This window comes from Dendronephthya gigantea, unplaced genomic scaffold, assembly GCF_004324835.1.
Source record: "Dendronephthya gigantea isolate DGI-Jeju-01 unplaced genomic scaffold, DenGig_1.0 000394F, whole genome shotgun sequence".
Taxonomy (NCBI): Eukaryota; Metazoa; Cnidaria; class Anthozoa; order Malacalcyonacea; family Nephtheidae; genus Dendronephthya; species Dendronephthya gigantea.
In genome coordinates this window covers 56,260-79,294 of record NW_021163404.1, presented here as the reverse complement: position 1 = coordinate 79,294, position 23,035 = coordinate 56,260, and the positions used below count along the sequence as shown (strand labels likewise).

At 36.7% G+C, this 23,035-nt stretch overlaps 2 protein-coding genes across 2 annotated transcripts in view; both read right to left on the bottom strand.

Annotated features, from left to right (window-relative positions):
- Window positions 1-19: 19 nt before the first annotated feature.
- LOC114542770 (alpha-1-inhibitor 3-like) lies at window positions 20-7,255 on the bottom strand (the record flags this gene model as incomplete). The annotated part of the gene is made up of 7 exons (XM_028562225.1): window positions 7,150-7,255; window positions 2,166-2,370; window positions 1,945-2,089; window positions 1,584-1,636; window positions 1,178-1,198; window positions 137-188; window positions 20-44 (listed from the first exon to the last, which is right to left on the bottom strand). Coding segments are annotated over exons 1-7 (560 nt in total), but the record flags the coding sequence as incomplete, so codon positions are not given.
- A 2,358-nt stretch (window positions 7,256-9,613) lies between these two features.
- The window catches only part of LOC114542773, a 33,364-nt gene continuing 19,942 nt past the window's right edge, over window positions 9,614-23,035 (bottom strand). The window contains exons 4-12 of the mRNA XM_028562228.1: window positions 14,184-14,207; window positions 13,355-13,378; window positions 13,215-13,238; window positions 13,076-13,108; window positions 12,161-12,184; window positions 12,017-12,040; window positions 11,874-11,897; window positions 11,729-11,752; window positions 9,614-10,268 (exon numbers count right to left, since the gene is read on the bottom strand). Of these exons, the coding sequence (XP_028418029.1) occupies window positions 9,920-10,268; window positions 11,729-11,752; window positions 11,874-11,897; window positions 12,017-12,040; window positions 12,161-12,184; window positions 13,076-13,108; window positions 13,215-13,238; window positions 13,355-13,378; window positions 14,184-14,207 (550 nt within the window). The 3' untranslated portion in view covers window positions 9,614-9,919. The remainder of the gene's footprint in view (window positions 10,269-11,728; window positions 11,753-11,873; window positions 11,898-12,016; window positions 12,041-12,160; window positions 12,185-13,075; window positions 13,109-13,214; window positions 13,239-13,354; window positions 13,379-14,183; window positions 14,208-23,035) is intronic.

Here is a 23,035-nt window from a genome sequence, read left to right as displayed (position 1 = left end):
CGAGAACAGGTTCTTCGACAGTTGAAGCTGCAAGTTTGCAAAACCTGAAATGGTACGTTTGTTATATAATTATATAAAATCATTATTTACCATACTTTTCGTTTAATTTCACGGCTAAGAAAAGAAAGCCACATACCATCTTGCATCAAAACATCTTTCCATTGCATTATCTTCGCACCATTGGGTTCCTATGTTAGAGGAATAACGATCATTATAAATATTATAATATTAAAATCTTTTATATGAACTACTTCTTGTATACATGCATGCATAAACGATAGAAATATTTGAAGGTTTGAAATACAGAAGTTATAAGAAAAGAAGGAAATGCCAGTGATGTAGATAGGTTCTGTCGAGGTTCTCTCTTCTTATGTTTCTCAGATGAGCAAGAAATGACGTCGTCAGGGCCGCTGATAATTTTGTGGACCAGGGACAAAACTCTCTTCACAGGCCAAATTTTGTAGCAAATATAACATAGTACGTTCATGTAATTTTTGTAATAATAATTTTATAATGCGCCCGGCCTTGGGATTTTTTAATTTAGAATACAGCAGATGAGATTTCCTATATTTTGAATTTTTTCATCATATCGAATACATGTTGCATTGTCCAAACTGTAAATAACCCATACGAATGGTATATACTCCCAAAATAGTTTAGTGGCATCTTGGAGGACCCTGCAACCTTGTCGCTTTGGGAAATTGCCCTCCCTCCCTTTTTGGCCGCTGCATGTGGGAGTCATTTGCAATGCGTAACGCATTCGATATATTCTTATATGTGAATCACTCCGTTTTCCACCTCGCTAAAAGAAATTGGCTAAACGTACAGCCGGATATATTAGAATGATCACTTATACTTGCATGCATACATTGAAACTGGAGCAATACAGAAGTAGTAATTAGTTTTCAAATGTGAACCAGTCATGAGTTTTCACGAGCACACATTTCTACGGTGTCATACTTTTCATAAAATGAGCAATAATAAGCAATCCAGATTAAACTATCCTTGCACTTCTGGGTCTCCTGAAACAGGAAGCCCCTTTTCACACCTGACTCCCTGACATCTACGAGTCCCCCCCCTGATCATCTTCCTTACATCCATCCTCTTCCTTCCATTAAAAATTCGCGTATTTACGCCTGCATGAGTGTGAATATTTATGCGCTTAAGACAAACTCACCTCTATAATCACTGAAGAAATCTATAATCGGGAATAAAACGTGAAAATTATAAGTCTAAAGGCTGCCGCTGTTATATACTGAGAATTTATCGTCCTCGTGCAATGAACAATTTTAAACAAGTGGCGTTCAAACGGAATGTTCTTATCTATATGCAATAAAATTTGCTGCATTGTATATTTCTAAGGAGGTTCTCAAAAGCATGGATTTTTTTTGCAAATTATCTTTGTATAATTACTGAGGTGCACATGATTATACTTAATTCCGTTCCACATTATGCATTCCAGTCCAGACGCGAATTTTGTTTTCAATCGGTTAGAATTTGAAATAAAAGATGAAGAACATTTTCGTTCATTCGAAACATTCAGCCTATTGAAAAGAGGTGTTTAAAGTCTTTATTTAAGTTACCTTTTTTCCTGCAGGCTTCAACTTAGGATCTACACTAATGATTCGAATCAAGACTAAAATAAAGTAAAACATATCATTTTAAAGTATAACATATCATTTTAAAGTATAACATATCATTTTAAAGTATAACATATCATTTTAAAGTATAACATATCGTAAAGAAAATTATGTTCGAGTTTTACAAATTCTGAAATGATCGTTGTTTATCCAACGACTGGATTACAAGACTACTGGAGTACAAGACTGGATTACAAAACGCAAAATGGTAATTTTTCTCTGATGACTTAATCAAGTTTCAGAAAACAAGAGTCATGTATTTAATTATCCCATGTACTTTGCCATGCTTTATGCATAAACTGACCTTTTTGTCCAGGTTTGTAAATCGGTTTGTCAATTTGAATAAAAACTTTATTTTCAAAAGTTACGAAATTCACCGACTTTTTTTTAGTTCTTACTCCACACACCGTGCTTTCCACTTTAAGAGTCGACGACGCCTTCTCGAGCGCCTAAAAAACGTGAATTTCTAATGAGCAAAAAATATCATGCACACAATTCGATCTTTTGGTTTTATACAATACTAACCGGAAGTTCCAGAGTGCCGGCTTCATTTGGTTGAAATCGATCTCTGGCTTGGCTTATTAGGACATTTTTTGTCCCATCGTACACTCTGACTTCAACATCACACCCTTTACTGCCAAAAATATTAACTCCGATGTTCATTTTCGTTCCCGCACGAAAAACTCTTGGAATAACAATCAAGTAGTCGTTGTTCCCCAATTCACCATTGCTTTAAATAATCAATTAAGATCAATTATCACTTAAGGCTGTCTACAATGATATAGGCATTGCATAAACATGCATATCTGGCAGTGCAGATTCATTAAGCATTTTTATACTCAAAGTTTCCAGGCAATTGTACTGCTAATTGACCATACGCAATCAACAGCAAGATTCATGCGCCGCTGAGATAATTCAGTTGTTGGCAGTGTTTTTCTTTCGTGATACTAACGACCAGCGGCCGCGAAAGAACGTTAAGTGGGGGACTTCTAAATCTTCAAATTATTGATGTTAGAAGACAGTAAAAACCATAAATTTGAAAAGAAAGTCATAATGCTGAGCTTGAGTACATGAATTAGTATACACCCCCCGTAATGCCTTATATGTAATAAATGTTATTATCGCTACAATGTTTGTGTGTCTTTAAAGACGCATAAATTATTATTTATATGAATGAGGGCCTCTTTACTAATTGTGCATGCATAATCATGGTAAATTATATTTCTTTTCCTGACGTTAATAATAAGTGTATCAGATGACATGGGTCAAAGATTATTGCAAGAATTTTTCTTCAGAGATAAAATCGTCTGATGTTATTAATGTTTCAGTAAAAGGCAAGTACAGATTGCCTTTGCAAACTAATTCGTTAAATCTACTTGAAGCCTAGTCGGAAAAGAGTATTCATGATTCAGTTAAATATTTGCGCCAATAAACGGAGTGCATGGCATGTTATTTTTCATTGTGTATTTAGGTTTTCTTTAATTAACTCATTTAACTGTGAGTGACCTTCAAATTTCAACAAGCTTCAATCACGGAATTCGAGCACAATTCAAATCATGTCGAACAGTTTTGAGTGCAGATAGCAGCAGAGGCCAACAGGCAACAGCATTGAATGACCTTCTGGTTGTCTTCGAATCGACATGATGCTTTCCATGTGTATGATACGAACAATCACTTCTCCATTACGTCCGCTCCGCCCGCGCGGGTGAAGCGCGCTTTGTTTTTCAGGCCGGTCACGGTCGCATGTGAAATTTCGTTATTCACCTGAAGGTGAATATAACAGCATGATACCTCAAATTTGACCGATCAGAAGTAGTAGTAATAGAACTTTATTTAAAGAATGTAAGATTTCTCATGTTCAGTCGTGCAAAAATACTAAAAAACATTAGCTAGTTGAATACCAAACGAAAATCCTAGGATGTGGCTCTCGGGAAAGCTTTAGAAAATTATTGGTGAAAATTTTGAACAGTTTACAAAACAAATATGTGCATACATATGATAGGTATAAAAGACAGAGTTCATTGGCTAAAACGAAATAGTGCCTCCGCTAGCAATTCGACCACGCTAGAGCTTCAACATTTGATTATTTTGTCCAATAACGCGTGGCGACTCTCGACCTTCTAATCTCGAACCTCGGCATTAATTTACTCTAGACTGATTTGAAACTAAATTGATGATTGCACAATAATTATGAATATATGAATATGTGCCCCAAACAATTATCGTGCTTACTGCGCCACAGCCAGTGAATAATGGTTGAAAACCTTGTTAAGTGTTGATTTTTTATGTTTCCTCACTCCTCAAAAGCTGAATACTCCATTTTTACCTATATTATTTCGAATGTTGACGATGCTTTTGAGGGTGATTAACTTTAACTACGTTTTAACTACGACTAGCGCTAACTAGCTTTTTTAAAACAACTCTACGCGATTAAAATTAACGACGCTTTAGCCACAAAAATCATTTAGTCACATGAAAAAAAGGGATTAAGAGTTTTAATTTATACAACCTGCCCTGGCATGCTATGAACATAGGAAGTGCGGTAATAAGTGATCATATATGCATTCGACCTTCAGAAGTGAACAATTTTTTTGGTATGGAAAACTTGCGGACGCGGACCGGCGGACGCGGACCGGCGGACGCAGAACAACGGACGCGTACCGGATTTTGTCGACTGATGTTTCAAACATTTGATTGAAAAAGATCCCTCTGGGTTTTTGGCGATTGCGCCATGATTCTAGGGTAACATTACAATAACATGTAAAGTCATGTAAAACAAATTTATTAAAAGAGGGATGTTTAATAGTTTTTTACAATTTTGAACTGAGCTTGAGACGAAACACTATACCGGTTTGCACAATCTTCTTGTATGCGAAGCTGTACGCGTCTAGGAAATTAAACTCACAAAGGCAACAAATCAGTTCTTAAATCCGAATATCTGCAATGAGTTCGCTTTGCACTATCCCCGCATGTTCACAACAACAACAACAACAACAACAACAACAAGAACAACAAGAACAACAAGTAGAACAACAACAACAAGAACAACGACAGCTGCAACAAAAACGAACCAATGCCACTCGGTTTCCAAATTTTTCTTTAGGACATACATATTTTATCTTTTGCAATTTTTCCTACTTCCAGCGAAAAAAATTAGGGCACCTTCGAATTTAGTGATTGTGTCTGATGCAAATAGGCCCTATGATGATGGAATCCGAGAGTTAAAGGAAACTTCGAAATTCTTAGTGCAATTAGAGCTTGCCTGTCACTAGAGCACATAAGATATTTAAGAAATAGTGGATTCAATAATCAAACAAAAAAGAAGCAGTTATATATATATATATCGAGTGAAAATACAATAATCAATAAGCGATAACATAATAATAACTAATATGATAATTAATTAATATTCTTAGTTAATTGGTTTATCGTTTTGGGTTGTCTGCGTCCGGCATTCCGTGTCCGCGTTTTAACTTTACCCATTTTTTTTTGATGATTAATTTACCTCTCATAATGTGATGAATTGCATGTTTTACAATCGGAAACTCCTATTTCCTGTTCATATGTGAACAATTGCTCTCGGAGTGTTGCTTTTAATTTCCAAGGTCAAAGCTTTGGTCTAGTTTTTCCACAAACAACGACCAAGTTGCCTAAAAAATTTTAACCTCGAACGTTTATGATTCACTGACTGCGTCTTTTGCACTTAGGAAACAAAACTATTCGACTGATATACGTTTTCATGCTACAGGTTACCCAACTTGGGCCCTAGCTTACTATGTCTTTGTTTTATATGCATCTTATACAAAAGGCCGATATATTCAACTTCCGATTTTTGATGAATCGGCCTCCGAACAGAATCCGACGGTACTCGAATGATAACGCTATAGTTAATTATCGTTAGTTAGCAGGACTTGTGGTTTGCGCCATGTAGGAGTTTAAAGTAAGAGTCGGTATTGACTCTGTCTTTATTTCTATATTCCGAATCGGTAATACGTTGACTGCACACAAAGGAAAATATTTAATAAACAATCAATTATCTATTATAATGAATTTAACAAAGGTTAAACAGCTCAGTGGCTAGACCACTGCACCAGCATCGCATAAGCGTAGGCTCGATTTCTGCCGGAGGATCGATAGTTGACTATTTTGTTTTCTCAACTGTTCCTGCTTGAATTGAGTTGTGTATGATTCCTCTCGAAATTAAGCCGTTTGAAAACCTTTTGAATTTACCTACATGGAGTGAAGTGCCACAAATTTAATCGTAAAAGCTTAATAAAGGTTAATTTTATGTAATTGGGATGTGGAGGGTATAAACCTTTCCACCGAGAAGAGACGCGCAACAGGCAACGACGCGCATGTTACACACAAGAATCACCTTATGATCACAAAGATAATTAATTAACTAAATAGAACACTATACTCGGTTGTTGGAAAATGACCGGCGTCGAACGTACAACAAAGGTCATTTCGTCAATTATACAAGATTTTCATGAAGTCTAATTCTAGTGAATTGCATTGGATTAATCCCGACATAGCTACATTTCTACGTTTCTAAAGTCACATGGTAACTTGACAAGCCACTTCCAATATTTTCATTCATTATTGTAGTTGCAGCGTGTTTTTTGTTCCGCTGTAATATCATTATTTTGGCGCAGCTGGTTGCGCATCAATGCTACTTCCGCACACAATATTATAATTATAATAACATGTTGCGATTTTTTTGTAGCCTATTTTTGTTCTCCTACTTCTTATACGTATGATAACAGTGAAGTGCACATAGAAATTAGAATATTTTAGGGATCTCTCTCTATTTGTACGGTTACGGCACTTTGAAATTAAGCACTTCTATTCATATTAGCCACTTCTTGAATGCTTCTTAAATGTCTCATAAAGCTCGCTGTCTTTTAATTAACCCTATTTGTTTTCCGCGATTATAAAAGCAAGCATGGGCTCAAATTCTTTTAAACCTTTTTCGTGAAATTTTCACACAAAAAAATTATCCAACTATCTAAAGTACACCATGATGCAATTCTGAGATTCACTGACTGCACATGTTTTTTCCTCAAGAATGGAGTTTCACGTTTGGATGCAACTGATTATACTTAACTTGGGCTCTAGCCAGCTGTCTATAGTTTAGCTATAGATAGTTATACAGTTTTCAAAGACGATGCATCACTCTCGTAAAAAAAATACTGCATTATAGCTACGCGGCATGTTAGCTACGTGTGATGCCGTTTCTCGTATAATGTGTTATATTATCAGTTATTGCCAATGCGAGATGGTTCTTTATTATTACCTTCGCAAACGGCACTGGAGAGGAAAAAATGTTTAATCAACATATGCTGGAGCGACTAAGGTTTGACGGGACTCGAAGGGTAATGCGAGACAACTTTGGTTACGTACAATACAACGTCATCATATTACAATTGAAATGCAGAATGTAACAATTTGAAAAGGCACCAAAAGAGGATTTTGCGCCAGTAAACGTCGGATAAGGGTTTACACATACCTCACAGGAACCGTGGAGAAAATGTCGAGAAAAAGCAACAACGCTATAATCACATTCATCTTGAACTCTTCTCCAAACAGGTAAACCAACTAATATAGAAGCCCTGAAAACATCTGATTATAAGCTGTTGCGCTGAAACCAAATGCCACCACTAATGTGCTGCCGCGTGACGTACAATGGTCACGTCTGCATGGCAAATTTAATAAGTTCAAGGATAATAATCTCGTAATACATACTGTTGACAGTTAAACATAGACAATAGGCACCAACACTTCCCATGCAACAAAATCACACTGAAGAGTGTCAAAATATTGAAATTAAGTGAGTCCCAACATGCATAAATATATATAACACCCGAAAACACAAACCATATAATTTCTTTACAAAACTATTCAATTCTGAAAAATCGCATTTAAGCTGAAATATCTAAAAATTATTTCTTATTGGAAAAATAAACCGAAATATTTAATACATAAAATGCAGTTCCGCCGGGCATTCACGAGATATATGAGAGTATTTTTAAACTTTGGCTTATCCATCGTTTAGGCTAAACGCCTTCCAAACAACCGGCGCTGTACACAAACTTTGCCTATATCACTTGTGGGATATTTACGGATTTGAATAGAGCTTGAAAAATTATTGTATAAGTTCTACAACCCTTTTTGATATAGTTAAATAGTTTCGGAAATATTTACATCTAAACATGACGATTTGCCGAAATTTCCGTCGTTCTCCGGGGCCTGGGACTCAGGAACCGAGTTCTTGTCAAACATAATATAATCAATTGTAATTTTACTTCGATCTTCAATTAAAGCAAAATATTTTGAGAAAAACTCGCCCAGTTGCTACAGCCATACACATCGCACCGTTCCCGCATTTTGTTAATTCTTGAAAAGCGCGCCAAACTATATCACCAGTGAAACTCTTCATGCCTACATTTTATAAGATGGCGTGTTTGCAAATCATTCCTGAGTCCCAGTCCAACCGACGTGTTTTCGAAACTATTGAATTGTATCAAAAAAGGTTGTAGAACTTATAAACAAAATTTTCAAGCCCTATTCAAATCCGTAAAGATCCCACAAGTCATATAGGCACTTTAAAAATGCATTATAGGTTGATTAATATTGAACATTTCATGTTACAAATTATATCCGATAAGTATGACTTACGCAATCAATTTACTTGAAGCGAATAACGGAATGTTGTTTGCGCGGGCTAAAAAAGTTTTGACAACGGAACGTTTGTGGATGGCTGGGTGGTGGGAATTGAAACCTAGGTACTTGTCGTTGCGGGCTGTCTTTCGGTAAACCTTTTTTTGTGCATGTATGGCCGAGCGGCCGTCGTTACTATACTTAAAAAAAGCAATGCACCGAAAGCCACTCCTGCACAAAAGCACTGAATACGACATTATAAACCTTGAAAAACGATCCTTCAATTGCTATTTCATATATGGTTTGTGTTTTCTATGTACTTCGAAATCTACACAATTAGGTATAACCAACCGGGCAAGCAAAAAATTCTATACTTGATCGCGGTGGGAATCGAACCTACGACCTTCGGCCAAGTTGGCCGTCTGAGCTACACGGCCAAGTGAACACATAGCTTAATTTCGAGAGGAATTATACACACTTCAAATTCAAGCCAGGAACAGGTGATGATCAGGTAATTATCGACAGGTAATTATCGGTCCTCCGGCAGGAATCGAACCTACGCTTTTGCAATGCCGGTGCAATATTTCATAATTTTTGGACCAGGAACTGGTCCCTAACCGCTGCTAATCTTCTTCTTCTGTCGAGAATTGACATGGACTTTGCACTAATAGTAATAGTTAATATTATATAGCAACGCACTAGAGCGCACTTGATTGGTTGACACTTAAACTAACAGTTCAAATTACACTTGCATGCATCTTCAATTAATATCATCTGTATACAACTAATTCTTCTCTACTCAGAGACACACACAATTACATAAATGAGAAAATAACCAAAATCACGTTGTTGCATTGATCGTCCAATTTGTATCCCGCTAATTCGAACCTCCGCTAAAGTTATCTGCAATCGTCGTAGACACAACGCAGCAAACGAAGAACATTCGGTAATTCAGGTATTAAGACGATCGAGACATCTTCTTCTTTTTCTTCTTCTTGTTAGGGGGCGACGCTCTATAAAAAAACCCTAAGGCTCTTTCATTACCTGTTTGATCGGAATGAAACTTGGCACAATCATTCTAAGCAATATTCCGCATCGACTGACGGAGTTCGAATTTTTACTTTTGACCGTTGAAGCAAGTTACAAGCAATTATTGACTATATGTGCAGCAAATAATATATACATATCATTAATATTCAGCCTATATATCATTAATATTCAGCCTATATATAAAAATACGCAAACGATTACAAATACATTGTCCTCTCTATTGTTGTAAATACAATGCAGTTCAGAAACTCGGTCAGGCAGTTCCTGGTCCACTATAGTACGATCGTACTTGTTTTTGTTACAAAAAGTTGTTATCATAAAATATACCGGAATATAACTGCGTTTATAAGCTAGCATGCACACACGGAAAAATAACAAATTACATACACAATGTTTCTTATTGAAGAAAATACGATATACATGGTGATTAAAATCCCGTCATTACGATACAATATAAACGTTTGTTATATATAGGTGCAATTGTGTTCAAGTCCAAAGGGTTAATACTGCATAGTTACTAGGTTACATAGTATTTTGGTGATCAGAGTTATGTATATGAAGCTGAGTGCTTACTCCATAATGTTAACTTCATGATAGTGTTGATCAGTTACCTTCATTACTGCTTCAAAATAAAGTGAACCCTCCAATGTAAACGTATACGTGATAGGTACATCAAAATTAAAGATGTGAGGTACTGTAGGCTTGCACCAGCATTTCTTTTCCCGATTATACTTCTTTACATCACACCAGATTTTTGGACCACGCATTACCTGGAATCTCACTTTGACTTTAGATGTATTTCTTGGAATCTTCATTATTGAATTGCCGCCATCTCTATAAAACGTTTCTCCAGAATGTTCCACGACCATTCGCGAAAACCAGGCCTCTTTACAAATATACCTTAGTTCGACATCCTCCCTATATACACGTATATGCATGAATAAAAATGATGTGCTAATAAAATTGAATTAATAATAAATTTATATATTACCACTGTTAAGTGGATGATAACATAGATCTATTATTACGCAGTTCGTCGGCTGTATATAGTCGTGACATGACATATTCCCCGATCGCGAGCGGGCGCGGAGCGCCTGCGAGGGTACTAATTCCGCTCGGAGATTAGGAATTACATCCGGAACCCGGTAGAACATAGCCGAATCCAAAATTGTCCAAATTCTTTGTCATGGACGGTCGACGTTGGGTGGTTTTGTAAGTTATGCGCATGCGCGAGTAATGTCTGGTAATCAACAAACGTTTTGATTGGCTAAGACAGAAAGTTTGTATTTCAATGAGAACGTCAGCAATTTAACTGTCATTTCGTAAACATTTTTGTAAAAGCGTTTCATAAACTTTGTGCAAAGAAAGTAAAACGACAAAATACAAGATATATGAAGCATGACAAATAGCAAAGATGAACGTGGATACAGTCAAGACAAAGCCGTGTAAGAGGAATAATTAATAATCTGCAAGCTTATAAGTGTTTTCAAAGACAAAGGGTACGTGTTTACTTTATTTATTTCGTATTTGTTTCGCGGTAAGGATGAGCTATTTTTTTATACTTTTCAGCTTTGTATGCCGTTTATTTGTTTAATTTTCAGCTTTTTATGGAAACGCATAAACCTGTGAAAGGCTATTACACCTTTGCTTTAACTTCAAAAAGTGTTTTTGAAAGTTTAATTTGAATTTTGGTATCAAAAATACACACTATATTTATAAAGTATAAAACGTTTAGCCGCTGGCATCGACTGCAATTACAGAATAAAATAACATTTGAAGTTTTTTCTTTGTCTGTGAAGATTTTGTACTGTTTTAATCGTTTGAAACTTCGGTTTTAAACCGTTACTTAATTGCTGACATGGTATAATGCAGCAAAATTGAACGGGCAATGTTTACACTAGCTTTATGATTATTTTTGTATTGAATGATGGAAACATTAGCTATAGTATACTCGGTAAAATATAATCAGACTGATTTGAGTTTTGTGTCATTTCATAATATAAGTTTAGGTCAGGTTAACTCAGGAAATTGTGTACTTGGGTTGAAATAGCGAGGGGTTGCTGCATGCATGTATTTCTAGTATATAGTTATTTGCTGCATGGTGAATATTTTTTTTGCCTAAAGTTCGAAACATGTTCGCTTCTTTGTTGTAGTGCATGTACAGACTTCCGGCTTACAAATTATTATAAATTTCTCGTATAAACAGAAGTTACATCGTTTGGTATACACCGTTTCAAAACATTGCATGGGGTTGAGTAGGGTACATTTAAATACTTAAGTGACCACATGGGTTTACTAAGTTCAGTTGAGTTTATAAGTTTGGGATTTGGGTTTTGAGCGCTCCACCTACATCCATTGCTACATTAAATTTGCCTTACCTTTCAGGTGCACTTTCAGAATCACTAGAGGGAGAAACAACAAAAGTTGAAATATCCCTTATATATATTGTTATAGTATAACGCTCTACCACAAAGTATTAAGCGCTCTACATGCATGCACTACTATACATTAAATTTGCCTTACCTTTCAGGTGCATTTTCAGAATCACTAGAGGGAGAAACAACAAAAGTTGAAATATCCTTTATATATATTGTTATAGTATAACGCTCTACCACAAGGTATTGAGCGCTCTATCCACATGTAGTACTACATTAAATCTGCCTTACCTTTTAGGTGCACTTACAGAATCACTAGAGGGAGAAACAAGAAAAGTTGAAATATCCTTTATGTATATTGTTATAGTACATATAACGCTCTAAGGTATTGAGCGCTCTACCTACATGCATTACTACATTAAATTTGCCTTATACCTTTCAGGTGCACTTTCAGAATCACTAGAGAGAAAAACAACAAAAGTTGAAATATCCCTTATATATACCACTTATTAACCGAATTTGAGATCCGTACTAGAAAAATATCAGACCGAGGTCTAGACAGTACGGACCGAGCGATAGTGAGGTCCGTACATAAAAGACCGAGGTTTGATATTTTTCCAGTACGGACCGAACGTATTCGGTTAATAAGGTATTTATTATACGGCATACAGTATTTAGTTTATTTATTTATACAATGCGTTGCAGCATTCTTGCCGGCTCTTTCGCCAGCCAGTTGCCAAGTAAGCACTGAAGCGGCTTCCAAAAGTTTGTTTTTTACTCGTTAAATAAGAATGATGCAGTAATAAAACCAAATATAAAAAATGAATAAATATAATATTAGCATGTACCAAATAATGCTCTTCTTCCACTCTCCGTCGATATTTTTCGTGTCAAAAATAAAAGTGCAAGCTTGTTTTTGTTAAAAAATATGAGAGTTGGACCGTTACTACGGCAACGGTCTAATACTGAGGGATTCCAGACCGGCGATGAACCAATCAGTGCACGCCATTGTAGTCACGAGACCGCGTACCATATAATAAATATTGTTATACACGCGTAAAAACGCTCAGGTTGATGCAAGTTGATATAAACAGGATGGAGGAATGTTGTGCTGCCCACATTGTTCAGAGTTGTTATCAATATTGAACAATATTGTTACACCCGACTCAGTTTCAACAATATTGTTCAATGTTGATAACAACTCTGAACAATGTGGGCAGCACAACATTGCTCCATCCTGTTTGTATCAACTTGCATCAACCTGAGCGTTTTTAGGCGTGTAGTATAACGCTCTACCACAAGGTATTGAGCGCTCTACCTACATGCATTCCTACATTAAATTTGCCTTACCTTTCAGGTGCGCTTTCAGAATAGAAGTAGAAACTACAAAAGTTGAAATATCCCTTATACAAATTGTTATAGTATCACGCTCTACCACAAGGTATTGAGCGCTCTACCTACATGTAGTACTACATTAAATTTGCCTTACCTTTCAGGTGCACTTACAGAATCACTAGAGGGAGAAACAAGAAAAGTTGAAATATCCTTTATGTATATTGTTATAGTATAACGCTCTAAGGTATTGAGCGCTCTATACCTACATGTAGTACTACATTAAATTTGCCTTACCTTTCAGGTGCACTTTCAGAATCACTAGAGAGAGAAACAACAAAAGTTGAACTATCCCTTATATATACCACTTATTAACAGAATTTGAGGTCCGTACTAGAAAAATATCAGACCGAGGTCTTGACAGTACGGACCGAGCGATAGCGATGTCCGCACATAAAAGACGGAGGTCGGATATTTTTCCAGTACGGACCGAACGTATTCGGTTAATAAGGTATTTATTATATGGCATACAGTATTTAGTTTATTTATTTATACAATGCGTTGCAGCATTCTTGCCGGCTCTTTCACCAGGCTGTCGCCAAGTAAGCACTGAAGCGGCTTCCAAAACTTTGTTTTTTTACTTGTTAAATAAGAATGATACAGTAATAAAACCAAATATAAAAAATGAATAAATATAGCATTATTATGTACCAAATAATGCTCTTCTTCCATTCTCTGTCGATATTTTTCGTGTCAACAATAAAAGTGCAAGCTTGTTTTTTTCAAAAATATGAGAGTTGGACCGTTACTATACGGCAACGGTCTAATACTGGGGGATTCCAGATCGGCGAAGAACCAATCAGCCCACGCCATTGTAGTCACGAGACCGCGTGTCATATAATAAATATTGTTATAGTATAACGCTCTACCACAAGGTATTGAGCGCTCTACCTGCATGCATTACTACATTAAATTTGCCTTACCTTTCAGAGGCACTTTCAGAATAGAAGTAGAAACAACAAAAGTTGAAATATCCCTTATATAAATTGTTATAGTATAACGCTCTACCACAAAGTATTGAGCGCTCTACCTACATGTAGTATATACTACATTAAATTTGCTTTACCTTTCAGGTGCAGTTTCAGAATCACTAGAGGGAGAAACAACAAAAGTTGAAATATCCCTTATATATATTGTTATATATACTTGCGTGTATGACGACATATGAACCATGTACTCATCGAATATTTCTAGTCATCTAATATTTTGTGTTGGATGTATACTGGGGAGTTTAGACAAGGTTTCGAGCCTTTTTTGTTCTCAAAGGAAGGTTGTGGAAGTAGTATAGTAGAAGTTGTGGAATTTTTCAACTATACATGTACATACATATATGTTATTTACCAGATTGGAGGTCGATCTATATAGGGAAATATTTCCCAGAGATGTTTTTGAGGCCGAGGGAAATATTTCCCTATACGGACCGACTAAACTGGTAAATAATAGATTTTTTTTTGCGGTGAGAATTCATATCTTAGCGTTGGCTCTGTGCTTTTAAATCTCGCCCGGTCCGTATGGCCTCATACGGACCGCTAAAATATATATTTGCTAAGTTGTCTGTTTACCATATGTTTACTCGCAGGCACATGAATAATGAATTCACAGCGCTTTTATAGCGTAATCTTAAAGTGCATGTAACGTACAATTAGCATAACAACAACTGAAAATGAATCCTTGCATGAAAGAATGGTGAATATATTTAACAATTATTGGATGAGTTGATTGAGACTTATATCAAGCCGAAGTTTGCGTTATTCGCCGAAGGGAAACTGAGGTGCATAACGCAAACTGAGGCTTGATAATTCTCGATATCATGCGAAAACCGAATTCAATAATGGTTTTCATATGTATTTCCTTTTTAGGGTGGAAGCCTGCAGCATTATTGACAACAAACTAGCGGCAAAAAATTACGTCACCTACGAATAATTTTCAATGTCGTGTAGGTGGCAAAATGGCACAAAATTTTATTATAGTAATATAATAAAATTTTGCCGTCCAAATCCAAAACTTGCCGAAGACTTCGTTGTCGAAAATTATATTGCGCCAGCTATCTTGAGCATTGTTGATCCACAGCAATTCGGAGGGATCCCTCGGTCCTCAGCCACTCTAACACTTATCAACATGCTTCATGAATGGAATAAGGCTACGGACGGTACAGGGGATGCAGTTCGAGTAGTTTTGCTTGATTACCGAAAAGCATTTGATCTTATTGATCACCGAATTCTTGCACAAAAAGTATTTCAACTTTATATTCCACTTTCAGTAAAGAAATGGATTGTTGACTTTCTTATGAATAGAGAACAAAGGGTAAATGTCACGTGACTGTTTCTCGGAGGGGGCGGGGTTCCGTCTGGAGTTTCCCAAGGAACTAAACCCGGACCTTGGTTGTTTATCTTAATGATTAATGACCTTAAACCGTGCTCTACCGTGCTCTACTATATATATATATATATATATATATATATATATATATATATATATATATATGTATATATATATATATACCACTTAAATATGCAGAATATTAATACAGCTCTAAAGCGCAATAGATAAGCATCTCTGGGAATTGAAAATGGCTTTTAATCCTTCATTTAAAATGCTAATATATATATATATATATATATATATACACCCGTTTGCAAAAACGTTGGCCGCAGATAGATAGATAGATAGATACCCGAAATCTAATTAGAATTGCATATGTTGTGTAATGTTATTGAAATCCCATGCAAATATAATCATATGCAATTCTAATTAGACTTCGAGTATCTATCTATCTATCTATCTGCGGCCAACGTTTTTGCAAATGGGTGTATATATATATATATATATATATATATATATATATATATATATATATATATTGTAACTGTCTCTTCGTTTCGATAGGGGGATAGGTTATTTACAAGATCGATCGAACGTATAAACCATTAAACCCGGCCGCTTCGACAATAAATGTCCAATTATCAATGATGGTTTATTAAAGATCAACATGTAAAAACTAAAATGAATAATATACATAATTCATGAGCTACGCTACGTTATGATCACTTTAAATAATCTTTTTGCGTTTATCTTACCTCTGTCCCCAATAGCGAAACCTTTTACGAAATGTTTCCAACGATATTTAGCAACGACTACTGAGCTACAATACTCGACTTCTCGCAACACAAACTCACGTTTTTCTTGTCCGTTCCCCCGAAACTAATTTATGCATAATTAATTTATGCAGCATACATTACATAAATACATATATATATATATATATATATATATATATATATATATATATTATAATATATAATATATATATATATATATATATATATATATATATATATATATATATATATATATATATATATATATATATAGCAACCACTTAGCATCGTTTAGGGACAAAAACAAAATGAACGCGACGCAGATGAGCAAGGGAACAGAAGGACTAATGCGTCAACTATAAATCATGGAAAATTATCGCCAGAGCTACAACCTCAAACAAATCTGGGCAAGCGAAGTAATTTATGTATCACTGAGAAATTTTTTATCATTGGCAACTCAGGGAGGAGCAAAACAAACAGTAAAATTCACAGAAAAAGGTAAACGTTACCGACTTGATTTATTGCGACGCAAAAGAGCCGTGGCCCATGGCAAGTTATTGATGATCAACGGCAAGTTATTGATGATAACGAAGATTAAGGTTCTCGTTACGGATTGTGTCAGTGTGGAACAGGTAGAGCAAGCACGAGAAACAAGTTATTGGTAATAACGAAGATAAAGGTTCTCGTTACGGATTGTGTCAGTGTGGAACAGTTAGAGCAACCACGAGAAACTTTGGACCAAGAAATGGAACATTTCAGTGATGAGAACAATAAGTATATGATTGCGTGTTAAAATCGAGTGAAAAAAAGAATGAATCCTATAGATGGTTTGACGCCAGAACTAGAGAACACGATCAGTGTCGACTTAAGGTATATGCGAGCGTATTCATGCGTTGGAAAGAGAGTTGTTTAATTAGCAAGCCCAACTGTGTCTGGTCAAGCGTGCAATGTCCAGCCCGTTCAAGAAGAATAAGAGTTTATAAAGTGGAAATGAAGTTTCTTGATGAAGAAACAAGCTTAAAGCTTAAAAGGCTTCAAATAGCGAGACAATTTGAAATGGCAAACACAAGGAAAAATGCAATGTTGAAGATCGAGGAAGAAGAGGGCATATTTCTCGTCATGATGTAAGTGACAGTGTGGATAAACTATCTTTAGGTGACAATTTGCTTGATCCTAAGATTAATCTCACCAATAAAATGCCTGTTTCAAGTACTCATATAAGCGCAGAACGGAAAGGACTAAATTTAAACGTTCCAGCCTTTCAAAGTACAGCAACTTCACAACGAAATGATGAGGTAACTCGTGATAGCAAGGAATCAGGACCATGTCAAACATCGAACGTACAAGTACAACATGAAATCAGTTCTCCGTTAGCCATTGCTTCTTGGAATGATGTCGCTCTACAAGAAATGATTAAACTTCAACCAAACAAACTGAGTTGAGTGCTAAGATTGCGGAGGAACAACGAATGCAATCTTTACCAGTACAAGAACCACCAACTTTTAGTGGACGTTTCTTTGATTACCCGATATTCATTGGAGCCTTTGAGACAATTATCGGGAACAGGGTTCCAGATGACAGAGACAGGCTATATTTCATGAACAAATACACTAGCGGAAAAGCGAACGACTTGGTTAAGTCTTATGTTACTCTAAATTCGGACAGTGGTTGTCAAGAAGCTAAGAAGCTCCTCTGAAAGCACTTTCGGATCCTTATCAAGTGTCAGATGCATGCAAAGCTAAGTTGAAAGCGTGGGGAACAGTTAATGAAGGGGGCAGTAAAGTCTTGCAGGAGCTTTCTGACTTCCTATTACGTTGTGAGGAAGCGATGAGAACAATGAAATTTATGGAGGATTTAAATTCCACTAAAACCTTGAGGCAAATTAGTGCAAAGCTTTCATCCTACTCCGGAGGGGTATGGTGTCGTCATGCCTTTAAATTACGAAAGACAGATGCAGCTCTGGTACAATTCCATCACCTTGTTTCGTTTGTGAAGAAAATACTAAAGGATAAGTTCATCTCCAATGAGAAAGAGGTGATTGAAATGATCCCGGTTGAAGATCGTGTAGAAGGAATGAAGGAAATCGATTTTCTAATACGACGTCCTGCCAGTTGAACGCGCTCTGGGAGTGCAATGGTGTATTGAGAGCGACGCTCTTCAATTTAGAATAACACTGAAAGATCGTCCGTGCACAAGAGAGGGATGTTGTCAACGATTAGTTCAATCTATGACCCGTTAGGTTTTTTGGCTCTAGTAATCCTTGAAGCGAAATGTTTGCTCCAAATTATTTGCAAAGATTGGGCAGAATGGGACGATCCCATTCCTGATCACATGAGATACAAATGGGAAAAATGGATTTCAGGACTGTTCCAAGTCGAAAGCTCGTCGGTACCATGGTCTTACAAGTCCAGAGATTTTGGTAGCATTACCAACGTTCAATTGCACAGTTTTTCGGATGCCAGCAATCGAGATTATGGTCGATATGGTCGAGGTTATGGTTATGGTAAAGATAAGAAGGGCGACGTTAGCTGTTCTTTGGTGATGGGAAAGGCTAGAGTCACCCCACTTAAACCAGTGAGAATACAAAGACTCGAGCTAACAGCTGCTGTAATATCAGTGCATGAAAGTCAGCGAACAGTTACAAAAAGAGCTAGAATACGATACGATAGTAGAGTACTTTTGGACAGACAGCAAGGTCGTACTTGGGTATATTAAGAATGAAACCAAGCGATTCTAGGTTTTCGTTGCTAATAGGGTACAGCAGATTCAAGAGGGAACATCTCAGTAAAAGTGGCATTACGTAGAATCAAAATTGAATCCCGCAGATGACGCCTCTCGTGGCATCCCAATGCAAAGGCTTGATAATAAAGTGGCTCTCGTTTGATAATCGGTCGGGAGTTCTTGTGGAAGGATGAATCGCATTAGCCTGCAGTGATATCAGAAGATAACCAACCAGAGTTCTTCCAACTGGCTCCAAACGATCCCGAAATCAAGAAATGTGCATTGTTTGTCACAGAAACCACCTATCCCAGTTTTCTTAGTCGACTACAATATTTCTCTAATTGGCATAGGGCAAAGGCAGCAGTAGCATGGTGTAAACATTATCTTGACCGGCTAAGAAAGCCAGTGAAGAACGGCCAGCTAGCACAGAATAAGAACGCTTCGTCTTGTCTGCAAAGGAACGTAAAGCCAAGCTTAACGGATGAAGATCTGCAGCAGACGGAAACTCGCATCATCAAAGAAAGGCAGAGGGCGGTGTTCGAGAAATAAATAAAGATTCTCATCAAGCAAAACGGATACTGAAGCCAAAGGGGGCTGTCTACCCTAAAATTTAGTCAAATGGCCAAATTTCAAAGTTAGTCTTATTTTACAGGGGTATCACTGCTTTTCAACATATCGTTTACAAAATGTTAAAATTACACATAGTTTTAGAGATATAACACTTTTTCTGATGACCATTAGATAAATTGCGATATTTAAATGTCCGCTGCTATGGAAACGGAAGTCATTTTCGAACAAAAAACGACAGAAAAATGGCAAAAAACAATGAAATTACAATGAAATACCAATGAGATATTGTCGGGCCGTGTTGAACATTCCTTTGACTATGGACTGGGAACTATACTGGTTTTCAGGGGGGAGTGATCGCCGAGAAAATCTCACCGCATGTTTACATTCTGTTGCTTGTGTTTTGGAAGTTGTATTTGATTGAATTTACAAACGAAAATTATCTTTCTATCATTTGTTCACCTTGCAAATGCCAAGAAAAAAGTCTAAAGATAAATTTCGGGGTATTCCTTCATGGGATAAGAGTCTAGAGAAGCAGGCAGATCAATCCGAAAGTGTGTCTGATGCTTGCTGCTCATCAGCCATTTTAGAGTCAACTGTTCCTGAAGTTGATGTTGACTCACAAGGTACTGTTGAAGAACATGTGCCACCAACAGCCAGCGAGAGAAAGATAATAGGTTCTGTTGAATCTGCTAGAAGTGGTGTGGTTGAGGATGAAGGAAAAGGCGAGGATTATGATCCATCAAAACCATACTATGTTGAAGATCCAGTGTATCGGTTCTTTCATTTGTCGAATGTTTACCAAGCATTTCAAGAAAGCCACAAATGTAAAAATGCCAAAATCATCTTCAATGAAGATCAAGCCAGACGCTATGGTCAAAGTGCCCTATTTTCCTTGGAATGTTCCAAATGCAAGAGGAAAACCTACCTTCCAACATCCAAGACAACAGCCAACAAATGGGATCCCAATGATGCAACTGATATAAATCGGCGCTTGGTGTATGCTGCTTCAGAAACCGGCATTGGCAGAGAAGGTATGTCTACAATTTGTAGCATACTAAATATGCCTCAACCAATGTCTAAACAAGCTTGGAATACCCATGTTGATACTCTTTATCATGCTCACAAGCAAGTCATGAAGAATCATCTCTCTTCAACCAGGGAAAAACTTCGCTTAAAACTGAAAAAAGAGAATCCTGATATCTCTGATAATGATATACTTGACATTCCAGTAACATATGATGGTACATGGTCAAAAAGAGGCCACACTGCTAACTATGGATTTGGCTTTGTTATATCCGTGGAAACTGGACAAGTACTCGACTACGGTTTTAGGTCAAAAGTTTGTTCAATGCATGTTTAACCAACAAAAGGCTGATAAAGATTCCGAAGAGTACAAAATATGGTTTGCCAATCATCAGGAATATTGTGGAAAAAACTATGATGGTAGCAGTGGAAACATGGAAGTTTCAATAGCAGAAGAGTTGTGGAAAAGATCCCTTGATTTCAAGATGCGATATAAGTATATGATCTGTGATGGCGATTCAAAGTCTTATAATAGCGTGTGGGATGTTTATGGATGTTGTAAAACATGTGAAAAATATGAAAGAATGGATAGACAGTGTAAGGAATATGAAAAGTGGGTGAAATCAAAGGCATATCAGAAATGGAAAAAAGAACACGAAGAAGAAAGTGTTGTGTGTCACAGGGTGAAAAAGTTGGATTTCATAGGTCATGTGCAGAAAAGACTTGGAACTGCTCTTAGAGATTTGAAGAAAAAAACCAAGGGGAAGTTGAAAGATGGCAAGACAGTTGGTGGGAAAGGTCATAGACTGTCTGATAAAACCATTGACAAACTACAAGAGTATTATGGCAAAGCTATAAGAAGAAATGTTCAAGAAAATGCCAAGACAGAAAAAGAAATCAATGGTGCGATCAAGAATATGCAAGATGCAATTTTTGCTGTCCTATATCATTGTGTGATGATGCCTGATTCTAAAAAGAGACACAAGTTTTGCCCTAAGGATGAAGAATCTTGGTGCAAGTATTGGCGAACAAGGCAAGAAGTTGATGCAAAAGTACATTACTTGGATCCGGTTTTCCTGGACTTTCTTTTACCTTTGTTCACGCGGCTTAGTGAGCGCTCGTTGCTTCTTTGGTGCTTGCCTGGGTATTCCCAAAATCAAAATGAAAGCCTAAATGGTATTGTTTGGTGTAAAGCACCTAAACACAAGTACAAAGGCCCTAAATCAATGGAAATGGCTGGAATGTCAGCTGTTCTTCAGTTTGACAGTGGTACAAAAGCACTGCACACTGTTATGACCATGGCAAACATACCACCCAATCAGCATGCAGTGAAAGCAGGAGAAATCAAGGACAAAATCAGACTAACTGGTTCTGCAAGAAAAGCCAGTCAGCTTCAAAAAAAGGAAAAAATTTGCCCAAAGGCAAGCAAAACTTGTCTGTGAGCAAGAGGCATGGGAACGGGAAGGTGGTCCATCCTATTCCAGCGGAGCTTTCAATGAAGAAGCTACATAGGGGCCAAAGCCAGCAAAGAGAAAAAAATCATCCAAATAGACAGAAAATGTATGAGTATCCTTGAGACATTGATAATGTGCTAACAAATTGATAATTTTTGTTGGACAGGGTGCAAATAATAAGGAGAACAGTGAGAACAAATTAAGCTCTAACTTTATCTTGAAATATCCGAAAATCCGAAATTCCGCATATTTGAACCTTTAAAATGTTACTACTTCAAGAGCTTTTAACCAATTTTGTTGAAATTTTCTGAAATTTTTTATCACATCTATCTTAAAAAATTAATGAGGGCTTTTTTCTAAACATTAATTTGTGAACAAGATATTTGCAGATGAGCAGGATAGAAACCATTTTGGTTCCCATGGTAACACAAAGTGTCTATTCAAAAAAATAAGTCATTAATTTTTTCTTTGATAGATGTTGTATATGTATGCCAAACTTCATGTTAGTATTTTAAATTGGCTTTGAGTTTTAGCATTTTTAACATAGACTAGAATATTCAAGTTATCTGGCTTTCGGGGGCAGTACACCCCCCCTAATAATATGTAAAGTTTGTGAAATATATTTTTTATATGTCTTAAGACCTGTTCTTTGTGAAAAAACAACTTTCATTCATTTCAGGCCATTTTTTCCTTCAAAAATTAAAGATTTAAAACCTACTCCGGAAATGCCATATTTAGGAATTTTTAGCCCCCAAACTTGATCCGTTCGTTGACAAAAACGGCATCCTTCGAGTTGATGATCGTTTACGAAGAGCGAGAATCACAAGTTCCCTGTAATACTCCCTAAATCCCGAATCTGAACGAGAATCACAAGTTCCCTGTAATACTCCCTAAAGGCAGTCATGTAAGCAGTTTGATTGTTCATCATTTTCACGAGAAAATCAAACATCAAGGTAGAGGCATGACCTTTAAAGAAATCAGAGCTAGTGGTTAATGGATTGCTCAAGGAACACCTGCCGTTTCCAAGCGTATTGCGGAGTCTGCATTGTGGC